Source organism: Seriola aureovittata, chromosome 2 (assembly GCF_021018895.1).
Source record: "Seriola aureovittata isolate HTS-2021-v1 ecotype China chromosome 2, ASM2101889v1, whole genome shotgun sequence".
In the NCBI taxonomy this organism is placed as follows: domain Eukaryota; kingdom Metazoa; phylum Chordata; class Actinopteri; order Carangiformes; family Carangidae; genus Seriola; species Seriola aureovittata.
Genome location: NC_079365.1, coordinates 782,513 through 796,663, shown reverse-complemented (window position 1 = coordinate 796,663; position 14,151 = coordinate 782,513). Strand labels below are relative to the sequence as shown.

The 14,151-nt window shown below is 41.4% G+C and overlaps 1 protein-coding gene across 1 annotated transcript; it reads left to right on the top strand.

The window, feature by feature from the left end:
- The first annotated feature begins 6,293 nt into the window (after window positions 1-6,293).
- Window positions 6,294-13,150, top strand: chia.1 (chitinase, acidic.1). The gene is made up of 11 exons (XM_056400546.1): window positions 6,294-6,355; window positions 7,288-7,317; window positions 7,415-7,619; window positions 9,003-9,059; window positions 9,153-9,318; window positions 10,153-10,277; window positions 10,536-10,659; window positions 11,262-11,444; window positions 11,663-11,779; window positions 12,494-12,620; window positions 12,857-13,150. The coding sequence occupies exons 1-11, from the start codon at window positions 6,337-6,339 to the stop codon at window positions 13,063-13,065; spliced, it is 1,362 nt and encodes a 453-aa protein (XP_056256521.1). The 5' UTR covers window positions 6,294-6,336; the 3' UTR covers window positions 13,066-13,150.
- The last annotated feature ends 1,001 nt before the right edge of the window (window positions 13,151-14,151 follow it).

Below are 14,151 nucleotides of genomic sequence, written 5' to 3'. Positions count from 1 at the left end.
GAGGGAGGGAGGGAGGGAGGGAGGGAGAGAGGGGCAGGAAAGCCCTGTCTGATTGTGTGTTCGTGTACAAGTGTCCATAAAACCATGCCTTATGGGGACCATCACATCTGTGGCTGATGCACCTCCAGACAGACTTCAGGTGTGTCACCTCTGACATCACGACCATGTGACAGAGGTCTGTGTGTTCACACTAAGAGCAACATGACTGAGCATTGGAGGGGGGGGGCTTTAACTGCACGGCCTACGGTGGCCCTGAGAGGTCAACACAACGCAACTTAAGAAAACACATGTTAATAGACAAAACACAAACACCTTCAGAAAATCATTTGCAACAGAAGTTTTTCCAGGGGACACTACAAAGTGATGAACCAGGCTGTTTAATGCTTTGTGACTTTTGAAGTGAAAAGCACTGAACAACAAGTGAGTCCCAGCCTGGTTCTTCACTTTGTAGTGTCCCCTGGAAGCACTTCTGTTGTTGTGTGAGTGACTGATGAAGATGTTTTCTGAATGTGTTTGTGTTTTATTTGCATGTGTTTTCTTAACATGCAGCTGGTTGAGCTCTCTGGGCCACTGTAACAGTCAGTGTTCAGCACATCCCCACAAAAAGTTTTATAACATCCAGGAACAGAAAGATACGACTCAAAGACCAAATTATCCTGGATCCAATGAAACAACATTTTCATATTGCTTATCTAAACCACTACTTTGTTCTTTGTTCTTTGAGCTTTGGATGGACACATATAACTGCACGATAATTTCCTGTTCATCAGGTGATCAAGTGATCTGATCATTACCAACTGCTCTGTAAGGTTATCTGTAAAGATAAACTTTCATGTCCAGTGTGAAACCAGCAGCTTAAATATAATGAATTCATCAGAGGTACACATGAGATTTAAAGAAGCCACAGTGATGAACATGAATGCAGCAGCTGAGGTTGTGCTGTAGAAAAGAAACAGCTTGACATGAAGCAGTCAGAGGGAGGGATGTTATCAGTAACAGATCTGCATCACGAGAGAAAAATTGTGAATTCTACAGTTTTCTATTAAGTATAACTTAAAGGTGCAGTATGTGAGAATTGTCTGTCATGTCTGTCTGTCAAATATGGAGCTGGGGCCAGGAGGTGGTTGGCTCAGCTTAGCTTAGTTTAGCTTAGCGCAAACCATGGAGGCAGAGACACACTGCTGGCCTGGCTCTTTCCAGAGATAATTAAATCCACCTGCACCCTTTTAAGCTCACTAATGAACAGGTTATATCTTGTTTTGTTTTTAATTCAGTGTGTCCTTCACACAGAGCCAGGAGAGAGTAAGTGTGTTTCCCCAAACGTCAAACACCAGGTCAGGACAGAAGATTATCTGTTCTCTGGGTCGACACATCCAGCTACTGCATCTGAAAATGATTCTGATTTCTAGAGGTGGAAAAGAGTGAAAGTTTTACTTCCCCCTGTAGAAAAGTTCATAAAGGTGGTTTCATCCGTCAGTATTAAAATCAGTCTTGTTAAGCAGATATTACTGACGCTTGTCCCTCTGAACCTGGAGTGGTTCTTGCTGCTCTCGTTGCTCACAGTGTGAACACAGAATCAGACTGCTCCTCTGTAGATCTGTTCATGGTTGGTTTTCAGCTCCTGCTCACATCTGTGTGCTCGTTAGTGTTTTTGCATCGGCTGTAATTATAGCAAACTGCAGAGCTACATCATTGCTCCTGATGAATTTAATGTCTGAGTCTGGAGTGACAGAGAATGTGTTTACATTGTTGTGCCTGCGTTGTTTGAGTAATTCTGACAACAGTGTAAAGAGCTTGTGTTCAGTCTCACTGCAGGTCGCTGTGACATCACAGATCAAAGAGTTGGTCGGTTATCAGAGAACAGTTAACAGGGTCATACATCGTCCTCACTGTAAACCTGTCAGCGTCTATTAGCTCTTATGTAACATGTCTGGTTCACTGCAGTTTACAGGAAGGGTGTGACATCCAGCTGACCCGCTCTGTCTGTGACCCACTGCAGTGTCCTGAGTCCAGCTACAGGTATCTGGTCCAGCTCAGGTCAGAGGAGACTTCAAGTGCTTTAATTTGTGTCTTTTTTTTTGTTTTTAGTTGATTTGTTCGGACCTGTGTAAACTGTGTTGTTGTCAATAGCTGAATGAGTTGAAGCAGAACTGATGCTGTGGGTTCAGACTCAGGTTTTCTTTTACTGCCAACAAAACCACCCGGTCCAGTTTGAGTATGATTCTGTGTTCTCTCCTGCTGGTTTATATCCACTGCCAAAATTCAACACCAACGCTGAGGAGCAGTGAAGCTCACTGAGACACTGTGTTGCTGTCTCTTGTAATTTATCACCGTCTGTGTGGCGATGATGTAGAGCATTAAACAGTGAGACTGTGATGTCACTGTGATGGACGAGTTCATATGTCATATGTTCTTGTGTTTTAAATCAGTTACATGGTTCAGACCCATCTCACACTAACATTATTTATTATATGACATCATCCTCACTTAACCCTGCCCATATTTCAGTTGCTATGACCTGAGTATTTCCTGTCACCCATTACCATGGAAAAGTGTTACTTCAGTCTTGAAGAGAAAGATATCGCGCGCACTGCTCCTGCTCAGCATCACAGTATATTGATGATCCTAACGTTTCTCTGCAGACCTTCGTCTGATGTATTTGAAACAGAGGTGGAGCAGCGTTATCTATGTAAGATCATGGTTGTAAGAACTGTTTCAAATACTTCAGACAAAGGACTGGAGAGACTGGAACATTAGGATGATCAATAAATTGTAATGCTAAGCAAGAGCAGTGTGGGAGATATAGTTCTTTTCAAGACAGATGAGTTGTCATAGCGATAGATCAGTTGTCCACATGGGACTCTATGGTGGAACATGAGCAAATGTGTGTTTACCAGATTTTCAAATATCAATAATCACCTCAACAATCCTGCATTGATCATTTTATAATTTGTATTGAACCCACACACGTTCCAAGAAACCAAAACATGCCAGCGTCATACAGATGTGTTCTCACCACTGTGATAAAGTTGCACAAGGCTGATTTGAGGTCAGTCTGAGGAAGGACTCCTACAGACCAGCAGACAGGTGGCAGACGTGGTTTTTATTTCACCTGCCTCTCAGACGAGTCTGAATCCACAGCATTGACGTCTGAGTGAAAGAAACCATAAAGACCTAAAAAGATCAGAGAAACAACATGTGAACAAAGTTCTTCTGTAACCTGTTAACTTCCCTTATTTAATTATCATTATTATGATTTCAGTTTTTATTTTGTTGTACAGTATTTAAAACCAAAACCTTGTTGTGTACAGTTTCACTGTGTGAGTGGTTGAATGAGTGACTGCCTGATTGTACGATGTTGTGCTTTATTTTATAACTTCATCAGATTTTACACAGACATGCCCCTTGTTAATGGCTGAACTGACATTATTGTAAAAACAGTGAATTAGACAAGGTTTAGGAAAAATCATCTTCTATTTACACTGGAAACAAACATTATTTTCATTATCATTTTTATTATTATTATTGCCCACATGTTCTCTGATTAGTCCCATCTTCAGTGTGCTGATGTTTGCTGTGGTCCACCTCCAAACCTACAGTATTTTTCCCATCATGCTCTAAACACTGACTGTGGGTTGGCTGGCAGCTTCATTCCTGGTGTCAATCTTCAAAAACCTGAACTGGTCTGAACCTGAATTTAAACGACACCAGTGTCTTTCACTCAGCTGCTTCATCCAGGTCCAGGTTTTGTGTTCCTGTGCTTTCCTCTGTGTTTCACTGTGTCTGCGTCATGTTCAGGTTTACTGGAGGACTGACTGACAGGTGTCATCACTTCACATGGCGACAGTGAGTCTGTATTTCACGTGTTTGGGCTGAGATGCAGTGGCTTCTGTTGCCTTTGGGCCTTTTCAACATTGTAGGGGAAGGGGGTGCTACTTGTAAATATGATTTAAAATAAACACATTGAAATTGTACTTCAGAGACGTGTGCTTTCACTACAAACACAATCATGGTCATTGATTAACAAATAAATGATGTGGATGGGAGGAAAGATCATGTGTTACCTAAAAGGAAACAGTACATCCTGAAGCCGATGAGCTCATCAGAGTTTTAGATTTCTTGTGCACAAGTAAACACTTGGCTGCACCACAGGAAGAGTCAGGGAGAGATGATTCATGGTCATGAGGATTCATGCCCTGGGGACCATGAATATCCAGTAGTTCTTGAGTCATCTTGTGATGATGATTAAAGCAGAAAACACCCTGCACTGCAGATGTCCCCTGAGTAAGGTCTGACTGAGGACAGGGTCCTGAAGCTGCTGATGGAGGGTGGGGGACAGTTAAGTTGGTGTGGTTCTAGTGTCTCCTGTGTTACGTGTATTAACCATATCAAAGTACTGGAAAAAAGCTGTCAGCTCTGCAAGTGATGTTTCCCTAGGATAAAACAAATTACACAACCTTCCCAGGAAAACACGGTGCATTGTACATGTCAGGGTTTGACTGTGCTGTGGAAGGTTTAGTTCAGATCCGGACTAATGTGTTACAACACAAAAGTGATGTAGGCAATAGTAAAGCAGCAGCTCCGTGCACTGAGGTAAAATCAATGTTTTTGTCAAAGGCGTCTCGTTGCTTTCAAGAACACAATATAGCAGCTTCAGCCCCGTCAGGTAGTGAAAATATTCTAAATATAACAAACACCTAAATTGATGCCGATTTTTTACATGGACCTTTTTAGGTTGCTGCTGCCAGGTCTACAGCAGTACACTGCATTATGTCCTTCTCCATACTGGGGGGCATGCTGACCATCTACTGTAGGCTATATACTGACTATGGATAAGTACCTCATACAACCCCACATGAAAAAATCTGAGTCAGTCAGCCACATGGAATTTTTAGAGCCAAAATCTGATCCACACAGCCAAAACCTTGGGCTTTGGTTAATTATTTAATAAAAAATATTTACAAATATCTGCAGCATAACCAACAGGCTGACTTAAAGGATACTCATATGCATGTAAACACACTCACTGGAGCTGATTGATAATGAACAAAAGATCAGGGTTGCCTCTGTCCAAACACTGAAACTATTGGATGGACTGGTGATGAGTTCAGCAGCTGAAAAGATGTAACATGTTCAGTAGAAAGGACAGCTAGGCTTCCATTTTCCAGTCTTTGTGCTAAGCTAGGATAAACATAGAGCTACTGGACAAGATGAAACTGACATGAATCAATTCATTTAACCGCGTGTGAGAAAACAAACACATTTATTAAAGTACAGGAGGGTTCCTGTGGTCACCTGGGTCACAACCAGAGGTCCAGACCCTCATCCAACCAGAGGTCCAGACCCTCATCCAACCAGAGGTACAGACCCTCATCCAACCAGAGGTCCAGACCCTCATCCAACCAGAGGTACAGACCCTCATCCAACCGGAGGTCCAGACCCTCATCCAACCAGAGGTCCAGACCCTCATCCAACCAGAGGTCCAGACCCTCATCCAACCAGAGGTCCAGACCCTCATCCAGCTGGAGGTTCAGACTGACATTGAACAGGAGACAAAACCAGGTTCCCAGCAGGACGCTGGGAGCTGGATTTTAGTCTGTCTGCATCACTGTTTCATCATTACTGATCATTGTTTCCTGTCATTAATTAATACAGAGGTTCCACTTATTGCTGTTATCACTGAGCTGATAGTTGGTTTCCCAGCAGCCCTAGGTTTTTCCCAGTCTTAGCTGGAAGTGAGGCTATTGGGCACGTCAGCCAGACTCCCACCACACTGAGCTCTTATCTCCTGAACTTTGCCACCAGATATTATTCATTAATGAGTAAAATATAAATTTGACCCAGCTCCACCGAGTCCAGGACTCTGCTTCTGTTCCTTCTGAAGAAAGGTAATGAGATCATCCTGAGCATGTCAGCATGTCTGGAATAGTGTTATATATTAGCATTTTGATGCAGTTTGTTGCATATTAAAATGTTTTACATTAAAGAGGGAAGAAATTTATCACATTATGTTTATATTTGCTCATTGGACAGTTGCTTTTATCCAAAGTCACTGCAATAGCTTTGTAATCAGTCAACTGTTTGGCAAAAAAAAAGGTTCCATCAAAATACATCAAACTGAATCAGCTTAAAATTATTTATTTTATCTGAGAAATAAACTAGCGGTATCAAATTGACTTGTATATAAAATACAGAAACATGTTCCATCAGTTAATTGTCTGTTGACTAATTAATAGTCTAGTTGTTAGTAGTGGTATTTTATGAAGTAATAGGTTTTCTCATCAATCAGAGGCTCATCATCTCAGCAGAAAACTGTTTGGATCTTCAGAGAGAACGATGGCAAGACTCCTCACAGGTAAATACCACTCATTCATTCATTCAATTCAATTCAAACGCTTTTTGTTATATACAGAAATGGTTATCAATGCGATGAAATTCTTAGTTTTCTGTCTCTGTATCCTGACGTCATCAGTTATTGTATCTGACTGAAAAAAAAACCCTAACCCCACACCACAAACTACAATAAAATAAGATCAGATAAAATGAATTAGTAAAGAAGACAAAAGCAAATATTAATAGACATAAATAACCACACATATGCATCCATTTGTATATATACATATTTCCACTCACATTCATACAAATAAGGTACACAATAAGAATTATACCAAATACAATATAAAGAAATCTGTGCAATAAGAGCAGAGATGTGTAAGTGTGTAAGGGTTGAATTAAGTTCTGTGGGGGTGGTGGGTTATGCAGGGGGGGTGGAGGTGTTAGTGCACTCACTCATGCATTGATTCATATTTATATTAACTAGTGCATTTATTAAATAATTACATTATTCACCTATTAATTTGAACTATGTTCAGCTTTTTCTGTTTGTCAGTGGTGATAATATATTACAGTAATATAAAATGGTACTAAGAGAACAAATAATGATCATAATGTTGATAAAGAAATCATTATTGTTATGTTATTTAAACTTTATATTACAGTATAATTGTACGGTGCTAATTTGCTCTCTCACTATATAAACCAGTTTTATCGATATAGTCTAAAACAACATATGATGCTTTATTCTCTAGATTTGATTTTAAAAAAAAGCCACATAAAAATAAATAAATACATTTTCATGGGAAGTGAACTGTACATTTCCAGGTTACTTTATTTTCCTATTAGTCATAAATTTGTGTTTGGCTATTTTTGTGCTGAGCTATTTTTTCTTGTCTTGGACATGAGATGTGTTTTATGTGTGTGTCACCTGTGTTTTCTCTCTTCTATCAGCTCTGGGCGTCCTGCTCACTCTGCACATGGGTAAGTATCTGCTTCATGTGATGGGTGTTGACTCTTCATCAAACTCAGAACAAATGAGTCAGAGTCTCATTTCTGCTGTGCCTACACTTTCCTTCAGCGTCATCCAACAAACTGGTGTGCCACATGACCAACTGGGCCCAGTACAGGCCCAGCGTGGCCAAATTCACCGCAGACAACATTGACCCCTTCCTGTGCACCCACGTCATCTACGCCCTGGCCACCATCAACAGCTTCAACCAGCTCAGCCCCATCGAGTGGAACGACGAGCAGCAGTACCAGAGACTCAGCAGCCTCAAGAGTGTGTAAGTTTACACAGTGAGTGCAGGCGGCTGGTCTGGACCCACATGTACAGCACAGTGTTCAGAACTGTATTCAACATGTCCAGTCCTTCTATGTTCAAACTAAGACAAGACAAATAGTCTTTTTAACAGTATTTGGTCAGGAACCATTTGCTGCCGGTATCCTGTTTTTAGGGTTATTAAGTTATTTTTTTGGTATTTTTGCGCTTATTGTGATAGCACAATGAGAGAGAGACAGGAAGTCAGGGAGAGAGAAAGAGGGCATGCAGCATAGGGCTGTGGGTCAGACTCAAACCCATGGCCGCTGTGGTTAGCCTGTGTGATACGCGCTCTACCAGGTGAGCCACAGAGGCACCCCAGGTAGCAGCATTGTAATGAACACACAAATTGATTGTACAGAAATAAAGACTCAGTTTCAACATGATTAATGATGATGCATATTTATGCTTCTGCATAATAATTTCTCTAGCCACCTATAAACCTATAAATCTATTTTAAAGATGGCCAGGGAGGAACCATCCCCATGTCAACTATGTCTTAGAATGAATAACAACTCCATAAGATATTAACCCTTTCCAACATCCACTGTTAACTGTTCTTGATCGACCTCAATGGTACAAGTTTTTAGGTGGTAAAATTACAGTGGGATGCAAAACCAGAATTTTTTTCTGTTTTGACATAAAGCACTACAACAATTGCCTGATAATATGCTATATAGGACATATTGGACAATATTAATATTATCCTCTGCTTTCTCGGGGAGGGGCTGCGCACACACACACACACACACCATATACACAGAGTGAACAGCAGAACAGAGAGGCTGCGCCATACACAGAACCAGGTGAAGTAAAGAAAATGAAGATTACTGGAGTTGACACAACTATCACTGAACTTTATGTTACTGAAAGTGCAATAGAAAGTTAAAGGCCATCCATCCATGGATGGATGGATGGAAACACATGACTGTCAACGTTGAGACCGCTGATCATTTCCAGTGTGAAACTGATTGTTATTTCTTTTAATCATGTCTGTTCCACAACCTTAACTATATGTTTGTTATAGTAACCATGACCACAAAAGTCCTCTAACCTTAAGAAAGTACTTATTTTAACCCAAACCTGATCTTTTCCTAAACCTAACCAAATTGTCACCGTTCCACAATGTTTAACATCTGTTTATTATTGTCAACATGATGACAAAGGTCTGGTTCACCTGGTGCATATCTGATGGTAGGGATAAGTGACCTCTATGTTCGTTTAGGTAGGAGGACTTGTTGGTAGGAGTGAGGTATTCCTATCAAGTAAAGCTGTAATACACAAAAAGTGGAATATAGTGATGTCATCAGCATATGTTTGACCAGAAACTGTAATATTCTGCTTATAGCAATCCTGTACTGAAGACTCTGCTGTCAGTTGGAGGCACAGTCAATGGAGTCAGCCCGTAAGTTCAAATGCTACGCCAGTCTCCCACACACACTCTGCTGCTGTGTTACCAGAATGGACGCCACAGTTTGTGTTGTCTCCATCCCACCAGATTCATCGCCATGGTCGCCAAGCCTGAGAGACGTGCAGTCTTCATCAAGTCGGCCATCAGCTTCCTGCGCACCCATAACTTTGATGGGTTGAACCTGGCCTGGGAATATCCAGGACACAATGGCAGCCCACAGGAAGACAAGGAGAGGTTCACTCTGCTGGTCACGGTAGGCATGGTTCCCAATTTTCAGTAATAGTTTTTGAGAGTTAGACCTTCATTTAAAAGCCAGTAATAGATATGTCACAATCTTTAGCCATGCTAGCATCATGGCTGTAGAACATCAAACTGTCCACCACCTTTGTCCAGATTGAAATATTTCAGCTGATTTTCATGTTACCCAGAGGACAAATCCTACTGACTTTGATGATCCTGTCTGATTTTGACTGACATCACCCTCTGTCAACCAGAGGGTTGACATTTTTGTTTTTTTATCAAAAAATCTCAACTATTCAATGGATTGACAAGAATTCTAGGTCCCTGGAGGATGTCAGCTAATGCTAATATACTAAAGATGGTGAACATCAAAGCATTTTATCTGCCTAACATCAACATGTCAGCATGCTGACATGAGCATTTACCTCAAAGCACAGCTGTACTTAAAGGAGCTATTTCTAAGTTTTGCTATTGCTACATGACTAACATTAGCATCAACAGCTGTTTACTTACCAGTCTTGCCAAGAGATTCAGCCATCTTTTCATTTACAATACAAGAGGCTCCTTTAAATAAGTCTTGAAAGAGGCACTATACAAGACTCTAGACTGCCTTGTTTACCTGTAAGTACGACCCCACCCTCAAGCCAATCAGTGTTATTCAAAAAAAGAATAATAATGAATCCACTTATTGTACTTTTCGATATTGTATGACAAACTAATGGAAATGCAAGAAAAAATTTTGATTTTGGACAATTAACAGCTGAACAAACTCTTCCCACTCAGTCTTATAGTGTGAGACAGACATAAACAATGAGATGCGGGGTGTGTTGTTTCTCTGTGCCTACAGGAGCTGTCAGTTGCCTTTGAGGAAGATGCCAGAGAGAACCGGAAGACTCCACTGCTGCTCTCGGCCAACGTTGCTTCTTTCCGTCCCACCATCGACAGAGCCTATGAAGTCAACAAGATTTCACCGTGAGTTTGATTTCACTGGATTCAGTTCAAAGTTAAGGTAGCCTATCCAAAAAGGTACAGTTTTGGTATCAGTAGTAAAACACAGGTATTGTATTGGTACTGATAATTTCAAATAAACCAGCTCTAGTGAATGTGAATGACAGTTACAGGTGTCAGTATCTTGCGCAAGGACACCTTGGTAGGAAATATTATGTCCTTCACCAGTGATATGGAATATTTTACTGCTGACCTAAAAAGAAAACCTTTGAAAACCAACAGTTACTTGGACTTCATGAATGTCATGACCTATGACTTCCATGGACACTGGGAGCCAGCTACTGGACACAACAGCCCACTGTACCCCAGCTCTGCGGACTCCGGCTCACACAGTCATCACAATATCGTAAGATGCACACAAATGACACACACACTTTCACATTAGTCTATGTGTTAGTTTCACTGTGTATTTATTGTCAAATTAAAAAAGTTTAGGTTTTAACCTTTTTGGCTAGAACGCAACAGAGATCTATGAACATGAAGGTCACTGACTTACTGAGTGATGAAGTTACACCATTGGTCAGTGCTCTTTAAAAAATGAATTGGTATGAACAGTTTCAAATACATCATCAGGGGGTGTTTACAGCCAGTGTTGCCAACTTATTGCCTTTGTTGCTAGATTTTTTTTCAAAAAAGCACCTGGCATCAAATCAAGCAACTTTTTGGACAAATCTTAGTGAAGAAGAGAGTCTCCAAAACTACGCATCCATGTATATGCTACTTATGCAATTATGTGATTGTTCGTCCTCAGTTTTGCATATTGACCATACATGCCCTAGCCTCACAGTATACCCGAGTTTTGTTCTAGTCTTTCTATGTTTAAACCTGCAATACCTGATTTTTGACCACTTAGGTGCAGGAGGTCTCACAAACCTCCAGACAATGAGCCCTGATATAATACTGAATATAGAGATCAAGTTTTTGTTACAGCCATATGCTTTTTGTTAGAACTCCTCTGTGTCCCACTGGCTGTCTCTGGGAGCTCCAGCTGAGAAGCTGCTGTTGGGCTTCCCCACCTACGGACGAACCTACCACCTGAGTAGTGCTGCTACTGGCCTGGGAGCACCAGCTAACGGCCCCGCAGAAGCTGGGCCCTACACTCGCACTGCCGGCTTCTGGGCCTTTTATGAGGTACAGTCATATATATATTCGTATAATATTCAGCTGGGTTTTGTGCTGAAATTCAATAATGATTCCTGCCTCTGTGTTCACTGATGTTAAAGATGACAATTTTAGATCTCACCCACTGGTGCGGATATGCACCAATGTGAGCACTAAAGCCACATTTGCAAACCTTACCGAGAGTTACCCTGAGGAGTCTGATCTAACTCATGTTTCTGTGCCACCAGATCTGTGACTTCACCTCCAGTGCTACAGTTGAATGGATCTCTGAGCAGGAGGTTCCATATGCCACCTATGGCAGTTCCTGGGTCGGCTATGACGACAAGCGGAGCTATTCTTCAAAGGTACGAGCTCCATTGCTACTAACTCTGTATCATTTACAGTCTCTTTCTCTTTATTAATGAGCACTAGCCTTCATAGACGCCAATAATGTTTCTGCCAGTGGGTCCTCTAAACAGTTGAAGTTCCCACCCTCACACCAAAGATAAACCTTCCACAAAAACCACAGCTATGTGACTTGTTGCTATACAGATGTGGAAAAGTTAGTCAAATCCACAGATTTCAGCACCGTAGGAAATTAACAGCGATGACCGACACACACACACACACACACACACACACACACACACACACACCACACACACACACACACACACACACACACACACACAAGCACACACACACACACAGAGGGATTGAAAATGAAAAATGTAAGTAATGATACACAACATGAAACGGAGTGTGATAGATTGTAGATTAGATCAATATGAGGGTCTCACTATGATTGGTGGTTACAATTAAGGAGGGGCCTGACAGCTAAACACCCACAGCAGCTTAGTCTCTATGGCTCATCCAACCTAACACCAACTTGGAGTTTGTTATCCAATCAATGTAAATTTGGCCCCAACTGCATGCTCCCACACATGGGTGCTTTCAGTGCCTCTGCTGGCTCTATAGAATAAATAAAGCAAAAGAAAAAGTAGTTCTAGGTCCATGTCATAGGTTTGTAGGATGCTACTGTTCTCCTCACCTTTGCTACTGATGTTGTCGTCCTGCAGGTCCAGTGGATGACAGCCCACAACCTGGGAGGTGCTCATGTGTGGACTCTGGACATGGATGACTTCGGTGGATCCTTCTGCTCAGCTGGACCGTATCCTCTCGTCAACCACCTCAGGATGTCCATGGGTAAATACTGAAGCTTGGCCGACCGAGAGCTAGCCCTGCTCACTCTAATGCCTTACACTAATTGATTGATCATTAGCAATTCCAGACACCTGAAAACAATACTGTATTTCATAAGTTGCGAATTTCAAAGTTGTGTTTCATAAAATCCTCCTAATCTTCTCCTTAATTTTGGCACAGTGTGTAATCAAATGCTGGTTTAGCCTCTGTTGATTCTGTCCCCACGTCTGACTCCTCAGGCTTCCCCCCAAAGCCCACCACCACACCGGGTCCTACCACCACCAGGGACCCCATGGTCGACTTCTGCCGCGGCCGCCCTGATGGCCTGTATGAGAACCTGGCTGATAAGACCACCTATTTCCAGTGCTTCCAGGGAAACACCTACCTGCACCGCTGCCAGCCCGGCCTCATCTACTGGGACTCCTGCAAGTGCTGCAACTGGCCCTGAGCCACACAAACATGAACTACAACACATTGAGTCCATGAATGTAAAAGAAAGTGAAATATGTCTCAATAAAGGCTATTTAACAGACTGTCAGCTCACACTGATTCAAATCATGGTGCTGGATTACAGCAGGAACAGAACCTGAACAAATTGCTGTCTCAGTGAAATATTTACAGTTAGATACACATGATCACATGTACCTTTCATTCTTGTGTTATATTAAACAAAAAAAAAACGTAACAATTCTCTACATATCTTGAACTTTTAATCGCATTATTAAATACAATTTATATGTCCGTAAATCCATTCTTAATTGTAGCAAAGGTTACTGGTGTGTTCCCATTATTCATATCCACTCCTCAGTAAAACACTCAGCTGTGTTATCACTCTGAAGGGAGTGTAGCATTAGCACTGAAGCTGATTGGTGTCAGTGATCAGTGGCTCATTCACCATGTCGAAGACTGTGCACAAGCCCTAACAAGCTAATTAAGGTCTGAGACCTTGGTGAACATTATCCAATAGCTCAAACTTACTCCTTTTCTTTTTTTCACTCAAAATAAAAATAAAACTACTACTAGTACTAATAAAACTACTCATGATTAAAATGTTCAAAAGAATGTTTCATCTTTGGTCATCTTTGATTTTGGAGATCATCTTTTACAAACTGAACTATTCACAGTCATAGACATGTTGACCAGGAAGCCTAATCCTCTGCTGGGATCCATTTAGTACAAGTAAGAAGAAATCTGTCTGGTTTTAATCATGTTGGAAATTTGTAATAAGAAAAAAGTTGTGCTGAGAAACCTAAAACCAGTTGTAGATAGGAGCCTTTTGAACATACCAGCAGGAGAACTTTAAAGGTCTGAAGACCTTATCTGCACTTACTTTTAGTGATCTCAGTTTCAGCATGTACTAGTCTTACTCCCCCTGATCACTGTACACACTGCACAGACAAGAGCTGTTGTGGTTTTCACTCAAAATATAGCAAAGTTCTCATCTTCCCAGTCCTGGGCCCGTTTCACACAGATATCTCAGACTGGTCTGTAGTGTTGGTCTAGATCAGTCTAATGTTAGTCAGACTGTTTCACA

Excerpts from the sequence above, each read along its gene's own strand:
- chia.1 (XM_056400546.1), top strand. Across the intron at positions 9,060-9,152 it reads ACAGTCAATGGAGTCAGCCC|ATTCATCGCCATGGTCGCCA; the intron begins GTAAGTTCAAAT and ends CCATCCCACCAG. Across the intron at positions 10,660-11,261 it reads CACACAGTCATCACAATATC|AACTCCTCTGTGTCCCACTG; the intron begins GTAAGATGCACA and ends GCTTTTTGTTAG.